Below are 16040 nucleotides of genomic sequence, written 5' to 3'. Positions count from 1 at the left end.
CCCAGGGCATCAATGTGGACTTCAACAGTTTCCTCATTTCCCCTTTCCCCACCTCACACTCGTTCCAAACTTCCAGCTCAGCACTGTCCCCATGACATGTCCTACCTGCCTATCTCCTTTTCCACCTATCCACTCCACCCTCTCCTCCCTGACCAATCACCTTCATCCCCTCCCCCACTCGCCTATTGTACTCTATGCTACTTTCTCCTCACCTCCACCCTCCTCTCATTTATCTCTCCACCCTTCAGGCTCTCTGCCTGTATTCCTGATGAAGGGCTTTTGCCCGAAAAGTCGATTTTGCTGCTCCTCGGGTGCTGCCTGAACTGCTGTGCTCTTCCAGCACCACTAATCCAGAATCTGGTTTCCAGCATCTGCAGTCATTGTTTTTATCTTGTAAAATGGTGAACCAGGCAGCTTCTAACATAGGTGCAAATTACTGCAGGTATTGGAATCTGAACTGAAAACAACGAATGCTGGAGATCAGAGCGGGTCAGACGTCTAGGTGACTCTTCATCAGAGCTGGCAGCTTCTAGGTGATGAGACATCAGCTCTCAGCTCTCTTCTCTGATCCAGAAGATGACCCAATTACTGTCCACTTAAATGTCTGGGTAGGACTTAATGTGATGGGCAGTCTCTAAAAGAGCTTTCCCAGGCAGTGAGCAAGATGACTCCAGGTTCCATTAAGCCCTGCCCATTGTGTCTGAGGTCGTGCTGTAGTATTTATAATCCCCACCGGAGGGCGGAAGGGTGCACATACAAGGTGACCTTTTTTAGATTAGATTCCCTACAGTGCGGAAACAGACCCTTCGGCCCAACAAGTCCACACCGATCCTCTGAAGAGTAACCCACCCAGACCCATTTCCCTCTGACTAATGCACCTAACATATGGGCAATTTTGCATGGCTAATTCATCTGACCTGCACATCTTTGGACTGTAGGAGGAAACCGGAGCACCCGGAGGAAACCCGCGCAAACACGGGGAGAATGTGCAAACTCCACACAGACAGTCGCCCGAGGCTGGAATCGAACCTGAGACCCTGGAGGCAGCTGTGAGGCAGCAGTGCTAACCACTGAGCAACCATGCCACCCCACCATGGCCTTTTCCATTATGAACATGGGTATCCAAAACTATGTGCAGTTGCAAGTTGTTTTTAAAATCTTCATGGATAAGAATAGATTGATGGGTAAACTAAGATTATCTGCAATGGACACCAAAAAATGTTTTTAAAGAAATCTTCACTATCACAAAGACATAGGAAGAACAACCATTATTTTGAATATGTCTGCCCGATTCCCTCCATTATTGCTTCCCTTCCAGCACAATTATAAGCTCTGATGGTCTAAAATATTAGTCAAGGCAATTGAGCTGTCTCTATTGAGATCACCTTTGCTCAACGCTGCATGTTTTTAGTTTGCAATTCACAGAAAGGATTAATCAGTCAGAGCACAAAGCCATTATTTTGTACTCATCTGTTATCGGTAATTATCAATTACAAATTCAATTGACAGTGAAAACATTACACACAGTCTGACAATAACTGTAAACACTTGCACAATGCCTTACTCTCTGAGAATCAGCATGGATAATAGGCAGCACCTACCTCACAGATTTTGTCTAATGAAGGAACAAAGTAGTCATCGCAGACAATTGCCAGAGCGTAGAACATGTACATGGTCTGTGGGAGAAAGAAAGAGGTTGAAAGGAATTGTTTAAACCACATGTGTTGTATCTTCCACTGAAACAATGACACTGTACAGATACAGTTATGTAAGAGCGTGGGCATGGCTCCTGATCAAACCTCTTCCGAACAGAACAATTTGTTCTTTAATCACGCTTAGCGGTAAGAAATGGTTAGCTATCAGATGTCATTAGTTATTGCATTTCCATCAGTCAAAATGAAACACTTTACTTCGTAGTGTAAATGACAGCTCCAATTAATAAACAATTAATTTTGGCGGAACAGACTCGATGGGTCTATTCTATGACCCGACAAGTTTGGACTTAAGGGGAGATGATAGTGTAGTGGTATTGTTACTGGATGAACAAGCCACTGGGTTCAAACCTCGCCACTGATGCAATTTACACACAATTAATCAACCAAAAATATGGAATTTGAAGCTAGTCTCGGTAATGAGGAGCATCATCCAAAATTGCAAAAACTCATATGGTTCATTAATTCGTGAGGGAAGAAAAGCTGGCATTATCTGATTAGGCCTACAAGTGAATCTGGAAATGCAGCAATGTCGTTGTCTCTTAACTGCCCTCTGAAATGGCTGAGAAATCAATTAGGGATGGGCAACAAACACCTGTCAGCAACACTTTAACAAGATAGACCATCACTGTGAGTACGGTACCTGTTCACTTTGAGGGATACCACCTCACGTTGAAACTTTCGCAATACTACATGGAGCTCACGCAACGAAATGGCTTTATGTTAAACTCACCCTTGTTCCACAACCCTAAGTATTCTTGCCTAACAAAATGCCAGCGATCTCAATTTTAATACCTTGTTGACCCTTGACCTCAGCTTCCCTCCCTGGCTAAATTCCAGATTTCCACTGCCTTGGTGTGAAGTATTGCTTCCTGCCACCAAACCCCCTGGCTCCAAGACAAACCTCAAACTTCATCTGCTCAAACTCTCCTGTGGATAACACAGTCCCAGATCATATGGTTAAATAGACAGACGTTACATTAAACATAGGATCAATCCTGAGACTCTAAAACAGGCCTGAATTTTGGGTTCTGTCTTTAACTTTTCTATATCACTTAATTATTGTTATGCTTCTTGGCACTCAGATTCATAGAGTACAGCATGGAAACAGACCCTTTGGTCCAACTCGTTCATGCCGACCAGATATTCTAAATTAATCTGATCCCACTTGCCAGCACTTGGCCCATATCCCTCTAAACCCTTCCTATTTATATACCCATCCAGATGCCTGTTAGATGTTGTAATTATACCAGCCTCTACCACTTCCTCAGGCAGTTCGTTCCATACACGCACCACCCTCTGCGTTAAAAGGTTGCCCCTCAGGTCCCATTTAAGTCTTTCCCCTCTCAGCTTAAACCTATGCCTTCTAGTTTTGGACTCCCCTACCCTGGGAAAAAGACTTGGCTATTTATCCTATTTATGCCCCTCATGATTTTATCAACTTCTATAAGGTCATCCCTTTAGGTATCTATTTTTATTTTGACAGGACCATTGTGTTGAGTGAGAATTTTCTGGGGATATGCATTGTTGTGATAGGATAACTATGCTGTATGACCTATTTCCCAGCACGAGAAGAAAAATTCTTGTCATAGCCTATATTTCAGCTGCTCTGCTTAGGGTTAACCTCGCTGAAACATTGTCCCTAATTAAAATCAACGGCATTTACAAATGAATTAATATCATCCTGATCACTGCTGTCTCTTAGACTGAAAAATAATGGTGTTGGTGGACCTTGGCAACCCAACATTAATACTTGTATAAGTATTAATGCTAATCTGAATTTCTCTAATGCTAATTTATATGTTTATATATTTGGATACCTGACTGTCCTTGAGTGTACTGCCGTACAGTATGATTTATGGAATTGTATGAACAAATCAGCATGGCGGTTTGAGGGAGAGGGAGAACAGAATGAAAAACAATTCCAGCCTCTTATTGTTCATCGCCACATGGCAATTAGTGAGGGACGGGTCAAGAATTTTCTTTTCAATGTATTGATCAACGAAATAGGTCATGGGCTTTCATAGTTAGGGAATTACAAAGGGCCAGCTCAATAAAAATCTACCGATACCTATAGTAATGATCCAGTTCCATACACAGTTCAACACTGGTTCGCCATTTAATCTGGGAATATCTTCACATTGCATTGTACCCCCTTCCATCTTGAATTCAGAAAACTCCTTTATCACAAGGGATCAATTCTGATTAAGTAGCCAGTGAAATATAGGTCAGTTTTAACTACATTCCCATTTTATTGCCTGTAGTCTTGAAGTCCTCAGATGAGATTGTATTTCCCTCGCCTTTTCATTAGTCTAGCTCATAATATTTGCTATATCTAACTAGCATTACTTTAACACGGTCTGATCCTGAATGAGATTGGTGACATATCGACGCTCCATTCACAAGACTGAATGACCATAGTAAGGCGACGATGCAGATGATTGGCTCAAGTGTTATGCTAATCTGAATTTCTATAATGCTAATTTATATGTTTGCATATTTGTATTCCTGCTGTCCTTGGAAGTAATGCCACATTTGCTTGCCACATGGATTTTGAAAAGCTTTGATTTGTTATCTATGTGGTGTTTATTATAATTTAAACATGCAGGAGGGTATGTCAGAAGTAATACCAGGAACACCTAAAAACGGGGTGTCAAGTGATAGATCTAAGTGATCCCACAACCAATGGATCTGCAGTCCCGCCAGATCTAGTCGTGAATAAACAACTCACTGGAGGAGGAGAAGGCTCCACAAGTAGCCCCACCCTCAATGACAAGGGAGTCAGCACAAAAAATAAGGCTGACGTTTTTAAAAAATCCCGACAGCCCAACAACTCCACACAATAGCAATCCGCCCTATCACCCCACACCCACCCTTGACTAATGCATCTAACCTACACATCCCTGAACACTCTGGACAATTTAGCATGGCCAATTCACCTAACCTGCACATCTTTGAACAATGGGAGGAAACTGGAGCAAACTCACGCAGACATGGAGAGAATGTGCAAACTCCACACAGACAGTCGCCCAAGGTTGGAATTGAATCTGGGTTCCTGGTACTGTGAGGCAGCAGTGCTAACCACTGAGCCATCTTACCACAACATTCTTCAGCCAGACATGTCAAGCAGATGATGCATTTCTGCTGCATCCAGAGATCCCAGATACCAGTCTCCAGACAATTTAATTCAGTCCACATGATAGCAAATAACAATGGGAGGCACTGGATAGTGCAAAGACAATGGGCCCTGACAGCATTCCAGCAATAGTAATGAAGGCTTGTGCTCCAGAACCTGCTGCTCCCCTAGCCAAGCTCTTCCAGTACAGTTACAACATTGGCACCTACACGACAATGTGGAAAATTTCCTGGGTACTTCCCGTACACAAAAAGCAGGACAAATCCAACCTGGCCAATTACCGCCCCATCAGTTTACTCTTGAACATCAAATGGAAGGTGTCATCAACACAGCTATCCAGCAGCACCTGCTCAGTGACACCGTTTGGGTTCCACCAGAACCACTCAGCTCCTGACCTCATTCCAGCCTTGGTCCAAACATGGACAAAGGAACTGGATTCCAAAGGTGAGGTGAGAGTGATTGGACTTAACATCAAGGTCACATCTGACTGAGTGTAGCTATCAAGAAGCCCTCGTAAAATTGATGTCAATGGGAATCAGGGAGAAAACTCTCCGCTTGGTGCAGTCATACCTGTCAAATCGCAAGATGGTTATGGTTGTTGGAGGTCAGTCATCTCAGCTCCAGGATATTTCTGCAGGAATTCCTCAGGGTGGTGCCCTGGGCTCAACTATCTTCAGCTGCTTCACCTTCCCTCCACCATAAGGTCAAAAGGGGGGTTGCTTGCTGATGATTGCACAATGTTCAGCACCCTCCATGACCCCTCAGGCCATGTCTAAAATGCAACAAGACTTAGCCAATATCTACGGTTGGGCTGACACATGGCCAGTAGCATTCATGCCACACAATTACCAAGCCAACATCTCCAACAAGACAGAATCTAACCCTTGTCTCTTGGACATTCAATGGCATTACCATTGAATCTTTGAGGAGAAACTGAGGTCTGCAGATGCTGGAGATCAGAGCTGAAAATGCGTTGCTGGAAAAGCGCAGCAGATTCCTGAAGAAGGGCTTATGCCCGAAACGTCGATTCTCCTGTTCCCTGGGTGCTGCCTGACCTGCTGCGCTTTTCCTGCAACACATTTTCAGCTCATTACCATTGAATCCCCCACTATCAGCATCCTGGGGGCTTATAATGTATCAGAAACTGAACTAGATGAGCCATAAAAATACTGTGACTACAACAGCAGGTCAGACGTGAGGAAGTTGCAGCAACTAACTCACTCCTTTACTCCCTAAAGCCTATCCACCACACACACAGGGCATGAGTCAGGATGCTCAATTGGCATCACATCCACAAACATCCATTCCCTCCACTACCCCCAGTGCTCAGTAGCAGCTGTGCATACCAACTACAAAATGCTTTGCAGGAGTTCACTAAGGTAGCACCTTAGACAGCACCTTCCAAACCTACAACCACTACCGTTCAGAAGGACAAGGGGAACAGGTACGTGAGAACACTAATGTCTGCAAATTCCCAAAATATATCACTGTTCCTTCCTTGTTGCTAGTTGAAAATCCTGGAACTCAAAAAGTGTGGCACTGGAAAAGCACAGCTAGTCAGGCAGCATCCGAGGAGCAGGAGAGTAGATGTTTTGAGCGCAGGCTCTTCATCAGGAAGAGCTTATGCTCAAAACGTCAACTCTCCTGCTCCTCAGATGCTGCCTGACCTGCTGTGCTTTTCCAGCACCACACTCTCGACTCTGATCTCCAGCATCTGCAGTCCTCATTTTTGCAAAACCCTGGAACTCCTTCCCTCACAACATTGTAGGTCACCTAATGGTCTACAGTGGTTGAAAGCATTTTCTCAAGGACAGCAATGGCTAGGTAATAGATCCATGCCCAGCCAGTAATCACCTGAATGAATTTTAAAAACTCCATGAATGTTAATAATTTGAAGGTATAACTAGTTTGCTCAATGAGTATTATTTGCTTGAGTAAATTGAGAAATCAAGATGGTTTTGCCTTTTGAAATGCAGTAGGTATTCCACACTCCTTCATTGTCAAGAATAGTGACTAATCTTCCTTTCTATGCAAATAAATCTCAATTATTTTCAACACTGAACATACTGTGCTAGGCTTTGCTGTTTGTAACAAGTTGTAACAGCTACTGGCTGCAGTGTTCTCTAATTTGCCTCTCAGTTTCCTGTGGTCTTGTTTCAATCATAAGCCCAATGTAGTCCTGTGCTGAGAATGGGAAAATCCAGGGCATTGGTCACCAACAGTGCTGTCATAGGAATTGTCACTGCACTGTCTTAGATTTTCAGATGGCAGTCAGAGCGGGCGGAACACAAAGCAAATGCAGAGTAATTCTCATTCTGTTGGACTCCAAAGTAATGCATTGAATGCACTTGAAGAGGAGAAACCTACATGGCTCATTGTGCCAAAGTTAATTGGGGATCCTATTCAGTTATAGGACCCACCCGATGCTTCACAGGTAAATGTAATCTTGCACAGGTATGGGATGCCTCTGGTTTGTTTGCTGGATAGAGCAAAACTCAGATGTTTATTCGTTTTCTTAATATGCTATAGAACTGCGTTAGAAACTGTGTAAGTATATAAAGATATTTTATGAATAAGGTATTCAAAGTTTGTGAGAAGATTTGTAACTCGGGTGCTCGTTGCTGTGGTTCTGTTCGCCGAGCTGGAAGTTTTTGTTGCAAACGTTTCGTCGCCTGTCTAGGTGACATCCTCAGTGCTTGGGAGCCTCCTGTGAAGCGCTTCTGTGGTGTTTCCTCCGGTGTTTATAGTGGCCTGTCCCTGCCGCTTCCGGTTGTCAGTTTCAGCTGTCCACTGTAGTGGCCGGTATATTGGGTCCAGGTCTATGTGTTTGTTGATGGAGTTTGTGGATGAGTGTCATGCTTCTAGGAATTCCCTGGCTGTTCTTTGTTTCGCTTGCCCTATAATGGTAGTGTTGTCCCAGTCAAATTCATGTTGCTTGTCGTCTGCGTGTGTGGCTACTAGGGATAGCTGGTCATGTCGTTTCGTGGCTAGTTGATGTTCGTGGATGCGGACATCCATGAATAAGGTACATTTTTGAAACTTAAAAATACTGCCTCCAAGGCACTGTGTGGAAAGACCACTGTCTAAGGTTAAATGAAGGTCCATTCAGTTACCAGACCCCCTCGGTGCCTCAAATACATGTAATTATAATCTTGTATAAGTAAGAAATGGCTTTGGTTTGTTTGTTGGACTCCAATGTTTCTTCATACGCTACTGTACAGAACTGAACTGCTCTACTGACAATGTACGTAAAGAAATTTTTATGAACAAAGTATTGTTTCAAAATAAAAATAAAATCCCAGCGTAGGGCTAACCATTTCTCTACAAAGGTCACCCTTGGTGACTAGAAAGTGACTGCTTAGTCCTGTTTGATGGTATATGCCATAGATTCAGGAGCTGTGTTTTATGTTTCCCAGCAGGGTGATGGAAACTGAGTGGACTGTTATCTTCTGTACCCTGCTGTCTCAGCTCACCCAATTACGTGTCAGATAATATTGTCAGGAATGAAATCAAATAGAGGTGCAAAATTGGGGAAAAGGCTGTTGGTGATTCATTTGCTACAAGCTCAACAGATTGTCAAAAGGCTATTCAAAATGGCAGGCAGGCCGCTGATTCTAACACCCATTTGCGTTCTGTAGTTTCAGAGACAGATATGATAATATCTCGTTGTTGACTTGAATTGAATTGAATTGAATTTATTGTCATGTGTACCGAGGCACAGTGAAAAGCTTTATCTTGCGAGCAATACAGGCAGATCACAGAGTTAAGTAGCATAAAGAAGTAAATAATAGGTAAACAGCAGCAAAAACAAAAACACAGGTACAGGCAAATGCTAAGAGTTTGAGAGTCCATTCAGAATTCTAACAACAGTAGGGTAGAAACTGTTTCGAAACCGGCTGGTGCGTGTGTTCAGGCTTCTGTATCTTCTACCCAATGGTAGAGGCTGTAGAAAAGGGTGGGATGGATCTTTGGAAACCATTGTTCCCCCCATATTTGTTTGGGTGGGTTGGCTGACCTGTATTGTGGTAAAATTCAGTCTGACTGCAGCCAGACACGAACTAAATCAATTTGAGTAGCTGTCAGAGAGAAGACAACTTTATTGCATCTGACTGAACTGAAATCGAGAGCTTGCAAAGTTGCAAGACAACTGGCTAACTTCATGCTTGGAGCAGCCCAGTACAATGTGTGGCCAGAATTCATAATCGACTATATGTTCTTTGTTTGGGAATAGTCTTGAGTCTAACACAATGTACGGTATTCCATGACCATTAATTGCAGTCCGATGTTATTATGGTGGTAAATTATCACAGTCAGAATTGTGGAGATGTTAATTGCACAGAGTTGCAATGCTGAATACTGAGAGAGAAAAGTGTATGTGATTACAAGCCTGTTGGGTTGGGTTGCCTAATGATAGAATGGGGAGATCTTGGAGTGCAGTGGCCACCATCTAGATCATAATGTCCGGCAGATGGAGTACAATGTTAATAAATGTGAATTGATCCATTTTGGTCGGAATAACAGTAAAAAAGGACTTTTATTTGAATGGTAAAAAATTGCAGCATGCTGCTGTGCAGAGGAACCTGGGTGTCCTCATGCATGTGTTACAGAAAGTTAGTCTGCAGGTACAATGGGTAATTAAGAAGGCAAATGGAGTTTTGTCCTTCATTGCTAAAGGGATTGAGTTTAAAAGCAGGGAGGTTATGTTGCAGCTGTACAAGGTGCTGGTAAAGCCACACCTGGAGTAGTGCGTGCAAGTTTGGTCTCCTTACATGAGAAAGGATGTACTGGCACTAGGGGGGATGCAGAGGAGATTCACTGGGTTGATTCCGGAGTTGAGGGGGTTGGTTTATGAGGAGAGACTGAGTAGACTGGGATTATATACATTGGAATTCAGAAGAATGGGGGGGGGGGGGGTTGGTCTTATAGAAACATATTAAGAAGGGATTAGATAAGATAGATCTAGAGAGGATGTTTCCACTGGCACAGCCTCAAAATTAGCAGGAGCAGATTTAGGACTGAATTGAGAAGGAACTTCTTCACCCAGAGGGTTGTGAATCTATGCAATTCCCTGCCCGGTGAGGTAGTTGAGGCTTCCTCATTGAATGCTTTTAAAGCAAAGATAATTTTTTGAACAGCAAATGAAGTAAGTATTACGGTGAGAGGGCGGGTAAGTGGACCTGAGGCCATGAAACGATCAGCCTTGATCTTATTAAATGGCAGAGCAGGCTTAAGGGGCCAGATGGCCTACTCCAGCTCCTCGTTATCATGTTCTTATGTAAGCTCCGTGTCCAAGTCCCACTTCAGAGGTTGCTGGCTAAGGAAGGTGCAATTCTAACACGGTCGAGTAGACTGATTGTATGTCTGTAGTCCTGCCAATACACACAATGCTGGGGTAGTAAGAACAGGAGAGATTCCTGATTAACCATCCTTCAGAAGGCAATGCATGACTCCTTAATGAAGCAGCCCATGTTCAAATGCAGCAAGACATAGCAATATGCAAATGGCATGTAACATTCACACCAGGAAATACCAGGCAAGGACCATCTCCAACAAGAGAGAATCTAATCACTGTCTGTTTACATTCAATGGCATTACTACCGCTGAATCCCCTATTACCAACATACTTCTTATTAACCAGAAACCGAACTGGACTGACCATACGAATACTATAGCCACAAGGCAGGTCACAGATAGGAATTCTGCAGTGTGTAACTCACCTCCTGACTCCCAACAACACCCCCTCCTCCCCAATCTCTCCCCCAAAAAACATCCTGTCCATGATCTACAAGGCACAAGGCAGGAAGCTCCAATAACACTCATGAAGCTTGACACAATACAGGACAAAACATCCCGCTTGATTGACATCACATCCACAATCATTCATTCCCTCCATCACCAATACTCAGTAGCAGCAGTATGGACTATCTGCAGAATAGTCTAAAACTCCTTAGACAGCACCTTCCAAAACCCTCCACCATTTCCATCGCAAAGGACAAGGTCAGCAAATCCATGGGAACATCACCACCTGCAAGTTCCCCTTCAAGCCAGTCATCACCCTGACTTAGAAAAACATTGTTATTTCTTCACTTCACTGGTCAAAATCCTGTTCCTCCCTTCTAAGGCATTGTGGATGTTCTTATACCTTGAGGACTGCAGCTGTTCAAGACAGCAGCTCGCCACCACCTTCATAAGGAGAACTTGAATACAGCATGCAATTCTGGTCTCCATATCATAGGAAAGATGTTGTGAAACTTGAAAGGGTTCAGAAAAGATTTACAAGGATTGGAGGATTGAAGCTATGGGGAGAGGTTGAACAGGCTGGAGCTGTTTTTCCTGGAGTGCAGAGGCTGAGGGGTGACCTTATAGAGGTTTATAAAATCACAGAGGGGCATGGATAGGATAAATAGACAAGGTATTTTCCCCAAGGTAGGGGGGTACAAAACTCAAGGGCATAAGGTGAGAAGGGAAAGATTTAAAAGGGAGCTAAGGGACAACCTTTTCATGCAGAGGATGGTGCATGTATGGAATGAGCTGCCAGAGGAAGTGATGTTGGCTGGTACAATTACAACATTTGAAAGGCATCTGGATGGGTGTATGAATAAACTGGGTTTAGAGGAATATGGGCAAAGTGCTGACAAATGGGACTAGATTAATTTATGATACCTGGTTATCATGGATGAGTTGGACCAAAGGGTCCGTTTCTGTGCTGTACACCTCCATGACTCCGTAACTGCAGATGGGGAAAAATAATGCTGTATTGCCAGGGATGTTCACATACCATGAGTAAATAATAAATGTATTTTGCCAAGTAAAACCGTGGACTGATCCAATGGAAAGCCAGAATTGCCAATACTCTGAGGCCATGGCTACCGAGGAGAGAGGAGAAAAGGGAGAGGGTGCCTGGAAACCCAGCAAAGTCAGGACAAGTCTTGAAATGAGAGCTGATTCAATCCTTGGTTAGGATTGGAACTGGAAGGGATAAGTTTTGTGCAGGAAGTGAAATTACTTCATACGATGCTGGATCATGGAAACTCCATTGACACAATGTTGTCACCAGGCACGAATTGAGCAAGAGTATGTCTAGGCAGGTAATGTCCATCCTTTTTGCTGGTTGGATTTTGAGTAGAGGTTACCCTGAACTTTCTCTGGGGACTGAATAAGATGAATAGATTTTTTACTTTGTTAATATTAATAAAAAGTCCACAGAAGCATGTAATGTACTTTTCTTACGACTTGCTTGCTTATGTACACATTTCAGTTTGAATCTGTCACACACTGTACCACAGCCTCTTCAAACCAACATTCCTAATTAATGCCTACTGGCACCAACAGAGGCTGTGTTGACACTGGATGTTGTATCTGTTTAGAACTGGATTAAACAGTTGTGAGGCACTCAATAAACATAAATGTAACAGCCTGCAAAGTCTCACTTAGCTGGATTCAAGTCAAATCTAGGATAGGACTCCATACAAGATCAGACCTTTTCCAAAGCACTACTGTCAGTGATAGCATCTTTTGGATGTGGTGTTAACTCACATGTCCTCCCAAGTGAACGAGGACAGTTCCACAGTGCTACTTCACAAAATATAGTTCGCCCACTTTCCTGGACAATGCTATCCTGCAGCGAACATCATGTTAAAAAAATCTGGTCACTATCATATTGCTGACTGTGGGACTGCACTGTCGGTAAAATTGTCATATTTCCCAAATTTACTGAAGGGGTTGCTTATCACTAGTTATTGGTGGACTGTGCTGTGCTTGGGGATGTTTTGTGGTTTGTGAAAGGTGCTATGTAAATGCAAGTCTTTGTTTCTATCTGTTGAAATCCTATCATTCACCATGTTGAGAATTCAGTGAGCCTGAATGCCTGGAATGCATCTGAATTGACGGCAATGAGCTTGTTCAGCCACATCTAAAAGGCAAAGTAAATTCAAACCATCTAGATGTCTCTAACTGAGTGTGAGAGACGAGTTGAGGTAAGTGAAATTTCAGCTCACTTTGAGCTTGACTGAAAGACTTGAGAATGTACCTGGGGAAATCCTGTAGAGAATGGTGGCTGTAAATGTAAATCAAGATCCAAAAAAAAAGGCAGGAAAACACCAGCAAGAACAAACGCTGTGACAAGGGCAAATCATAAAGAAATCCCAAAGAAAATCAATTCTCCTACCTTAAGTTTTCACTGTGAACCAGACTTCTCATTCAAAGTCTATTCATCGTGAGGATATGAAATGCAATCATGTAATACCTGCACAGCCTTAATCAAGAGTTCTCTTTACATCTCTACAGATATTCTGCCCAAAGCACATCTTTTGAGGAAATTTAAGCAATCTTACACCAGTGGAAACAGATTTTCCCTGTTTAACAGTTAACGAACAAGACCAGACCCCCTCAAATATATATTACGAAGATAGTCTAGACCCTAACATTTTCTTATTTTAAAGGTAAGCATTAGATGTGGTGTTCCACATGCAATTCTATTGGTCAAATTACCAGATTTGAAGCAAAACACACTTTATTCATCCACCCCAGTTAAAGTACAACAAAAGAAAGAAAAAGGAATTGTCTTAGCTGTAAGTCTATTGGAAAACTTAACAGAATAATAGATTCGCTAGCTACTAAACAGTAACTCTTCCAATATAGTGACATTCCATAACCAAACCCATGGCAAAAGGCAAGTTCAGAAAACAGATTGTCTCACATGCAAATCCAGTAGCCCTGGGGGAAAAAACATCAAGCAACTCTGAGAGAATGTATCAGGGAGAGATGTACTGTAGCAACAGACCCAGCAGCAACTGCTACTATTGAAAAGTACAAAAACTAACAATCCTGGTGCTGTGACAGCTTGACCACCCCCATTCAGGCTGCTTCTATTGTTCCAACCTCTATAAAAAAAACCCAAGGCCTCATAAGCTGTTTACTTTACGAGTTTTCAATAAACATCTTGGCATCTCTGACTTGAAATCTTTCTTTCAGAAAAAGTATAAAATAGACTTCTTAAACCCACAGCATTGTTACATAGGCCTTTATAATCCCATATAATTTTGCATACTTCTATAAATCCCACCTTAAACTTGTTTCCTTTAAGCAGAACAATCCTCACTTCTCCTCAATGTCGCCCCCAAATCTCAAGCCATTCTGATTTGGATATGCATTGCCATTCCATCAATAGGTCCAAAGTCTCAGGAATTGCTTATTAAAACAATTCCAAGTCAGTGGGTGAAGTATGAAAGGAAACACACCTACTTGAGAATGGTTTTGTTCACAAAATGCAATACCTACGTACGTCTGTTCCTTAGCTAGCACAAACCCGGTCTCTCAGCAGTCTCTCTTCATAGCCTTTTCAAGATCTGAATTAACTAATTCACTTAAGAGCCTGTCCTGGGGGCCCTCCTGTGGTACAGAGGTAGTGTCCCTACCCCTGAACTGGGAGGCTTGGGTTCAGGTCCCCCCTGGACTCCAGGTGTGTAAGAATATCTTTGAACAGGTTGATTTTAAAAATAAAAGCCAGGGAACTTTCCCATTTTTTAAGAAGAAACTGTCCTTGGGGCCCTCTTGTGGTTCAGTGGTAGTATCTGGGAGTTCCAGGTTCAAGAACCACCTGCTGCAGAGGTAGGTAATAATATTTCTGAACAGGTTGATTGGAAAAATAGGTTATTTTAAAAAAAAAATCCTTTAGAGGGGGACAATAACAAAAGCACAAAATTAAACTTAAATATTTTAAGTTAAATTTAAGCTAATTTTAATTACATAATACAAATGATGTATGGGTTGCTGATTTTAGGCCTGTCTGCTTGCCTACCATTTTCTGGAGACCTGGATGGGATTGGGCTAGTCACTGGTCCTATATTGTCCCTCTGCCCAGAAGATGCATGGCAATATGGAGTGAAGCTGGGGGAAAGAGATGGAGTGTAATCCAGCCCAGTGAGCAAATGTTTCCCCACACGGAGCAGACCTCTGACCTCCAGCCTAAGCCTGATGCTGGGGCTCAGAAATCCACAGGTATATTTATGCTCCAGGCAAATGGGGGGCATGGTGGCTCAGTGGTTAGCACTGCTGCCTTACAGTGCTAGGGACCCAACTGTGTGGAGTTTGCACGTTCTCCTCTTGTTCTGTGTGGGTTTCCTCCCACAGTCCAAAGATCTGCAGGTTAGGTGGACTGACCATATTAAATTGCCCTGCAACGTCTAGGGATGCACAGGCTGGATGGATTAGCCACGGGAAATGTGGGGATGTGGATCTCTGGAGGGACAGGGAGGTGTGCTCTTCAGAGGATCGGTGCAGACTTGATGGGCTGAATGGCCTCTTTGTAGGGATTCTACGAATCCCTTTGAGCTGGAATGTGTGTGCTGAGCCAAAGCTATGGTGTGTTTTGGAGTAATTGCCTTTAGCCCTGTACTGAGGGAAAGACAGAATTATTCAGAATAGAAGTTTTACTGTTTACCCATCACCGTCACTTTGTAGGAATGGTGGACTAACCTCAGACTCCACCACAACATCCCAGCTGCTGCTATAGACGGCTTTCCCACATTATTTAGTTGAGGGAATGGAGATATACACTCGGGAGAGCTACTGACAAGCTGCCAAAACTGGTGCAGCTCTATTCCAGCACAAGGAGCAAGCTGCGGAGGATGGTGAATGAAAAATGTAACCTATTTGGATGTACATCACTGTGAAAAATAAACGCAGCCCCACATATCCAGATAGGTTTACAAACTGCGTCACTCTCTACAATCATCCATCTCCCAGCTGACATTGCCTCAAGGTTGACAGCTCTGTTAAAAATGTGCTAAGAAACACACAAATGAAACAAGTTGAAGTAAAGGTCATCCCTACATCACTCTGTTGACAGCCTGCATGTATTAATGAATATATTACAGTTGTTCAGAGCTATCCCACTGATATGTCACAATTCAGCCAGGGATGCCTCCAAATGCAAGTCAATAGCTGACCACTTGAAACTGGGCTAAAATATTACCTCCCTCATATCAACAGGAGTTGGCAGTCCTCATTGAATCAACAGCCTTGTGTTTAAACTTACATTGAGGAGACATGCAGATGTGCTGGACTGACCACTGTCCAGTGGTGGCAGATGAAAGCACTCACTTAACAGAATATCCTTTGAATCCAGCTGTTCTCCCGATTTCCAAATGTGCCCTTCACCATTCTTTTGAAGAGGTTTATTCCCATTTATT

At 43.0% G+C, this 16040-nt stretch overlaps 1 protein-coding gene across 1 annotated transcript in view; it reads right to left on the bottom strand.

Moving 5' to 3' along the window:
- slc24a3 (solute carrier family 24 member 3) overlaps positions 1-16040 on the bottom strand; it is a 355668-nt gene that overhangs the window by 117266 nt on the left and 222362 nt on the right. Inside the window, exon 4 of the mRNA XM_043696519.1 lies at positions 1602-1676. Coding sequence (XP_043552454.1) covers positions 1602-1676 — 75 coding nt within the window. The remainder of the gene's footprint in view (positions 1-1601; positions 1677-16040) is intronic.

This window comes from Chiloscyllium plagiosum, chromosome 9 (assembly GCF_004010195.1).
Source record: "Chiloscyllium plagiosum isolate BGI_BamShark_2017 chromosome 9, ASM401019v2, whole genome shotgun sequence".
NCBI lineage: Eukaryota > Metazoa > Chordata > Chondrichthyes > Orectolobiformes > Hemiscylliidae > Chiloscyllium > Chiloscyllium plagiosum.
The sequence above is the reverse complement of the archived record's forward strand: the minus strand, read 5'-3'. Positions and strand labels throughout refer to the sequence as shown.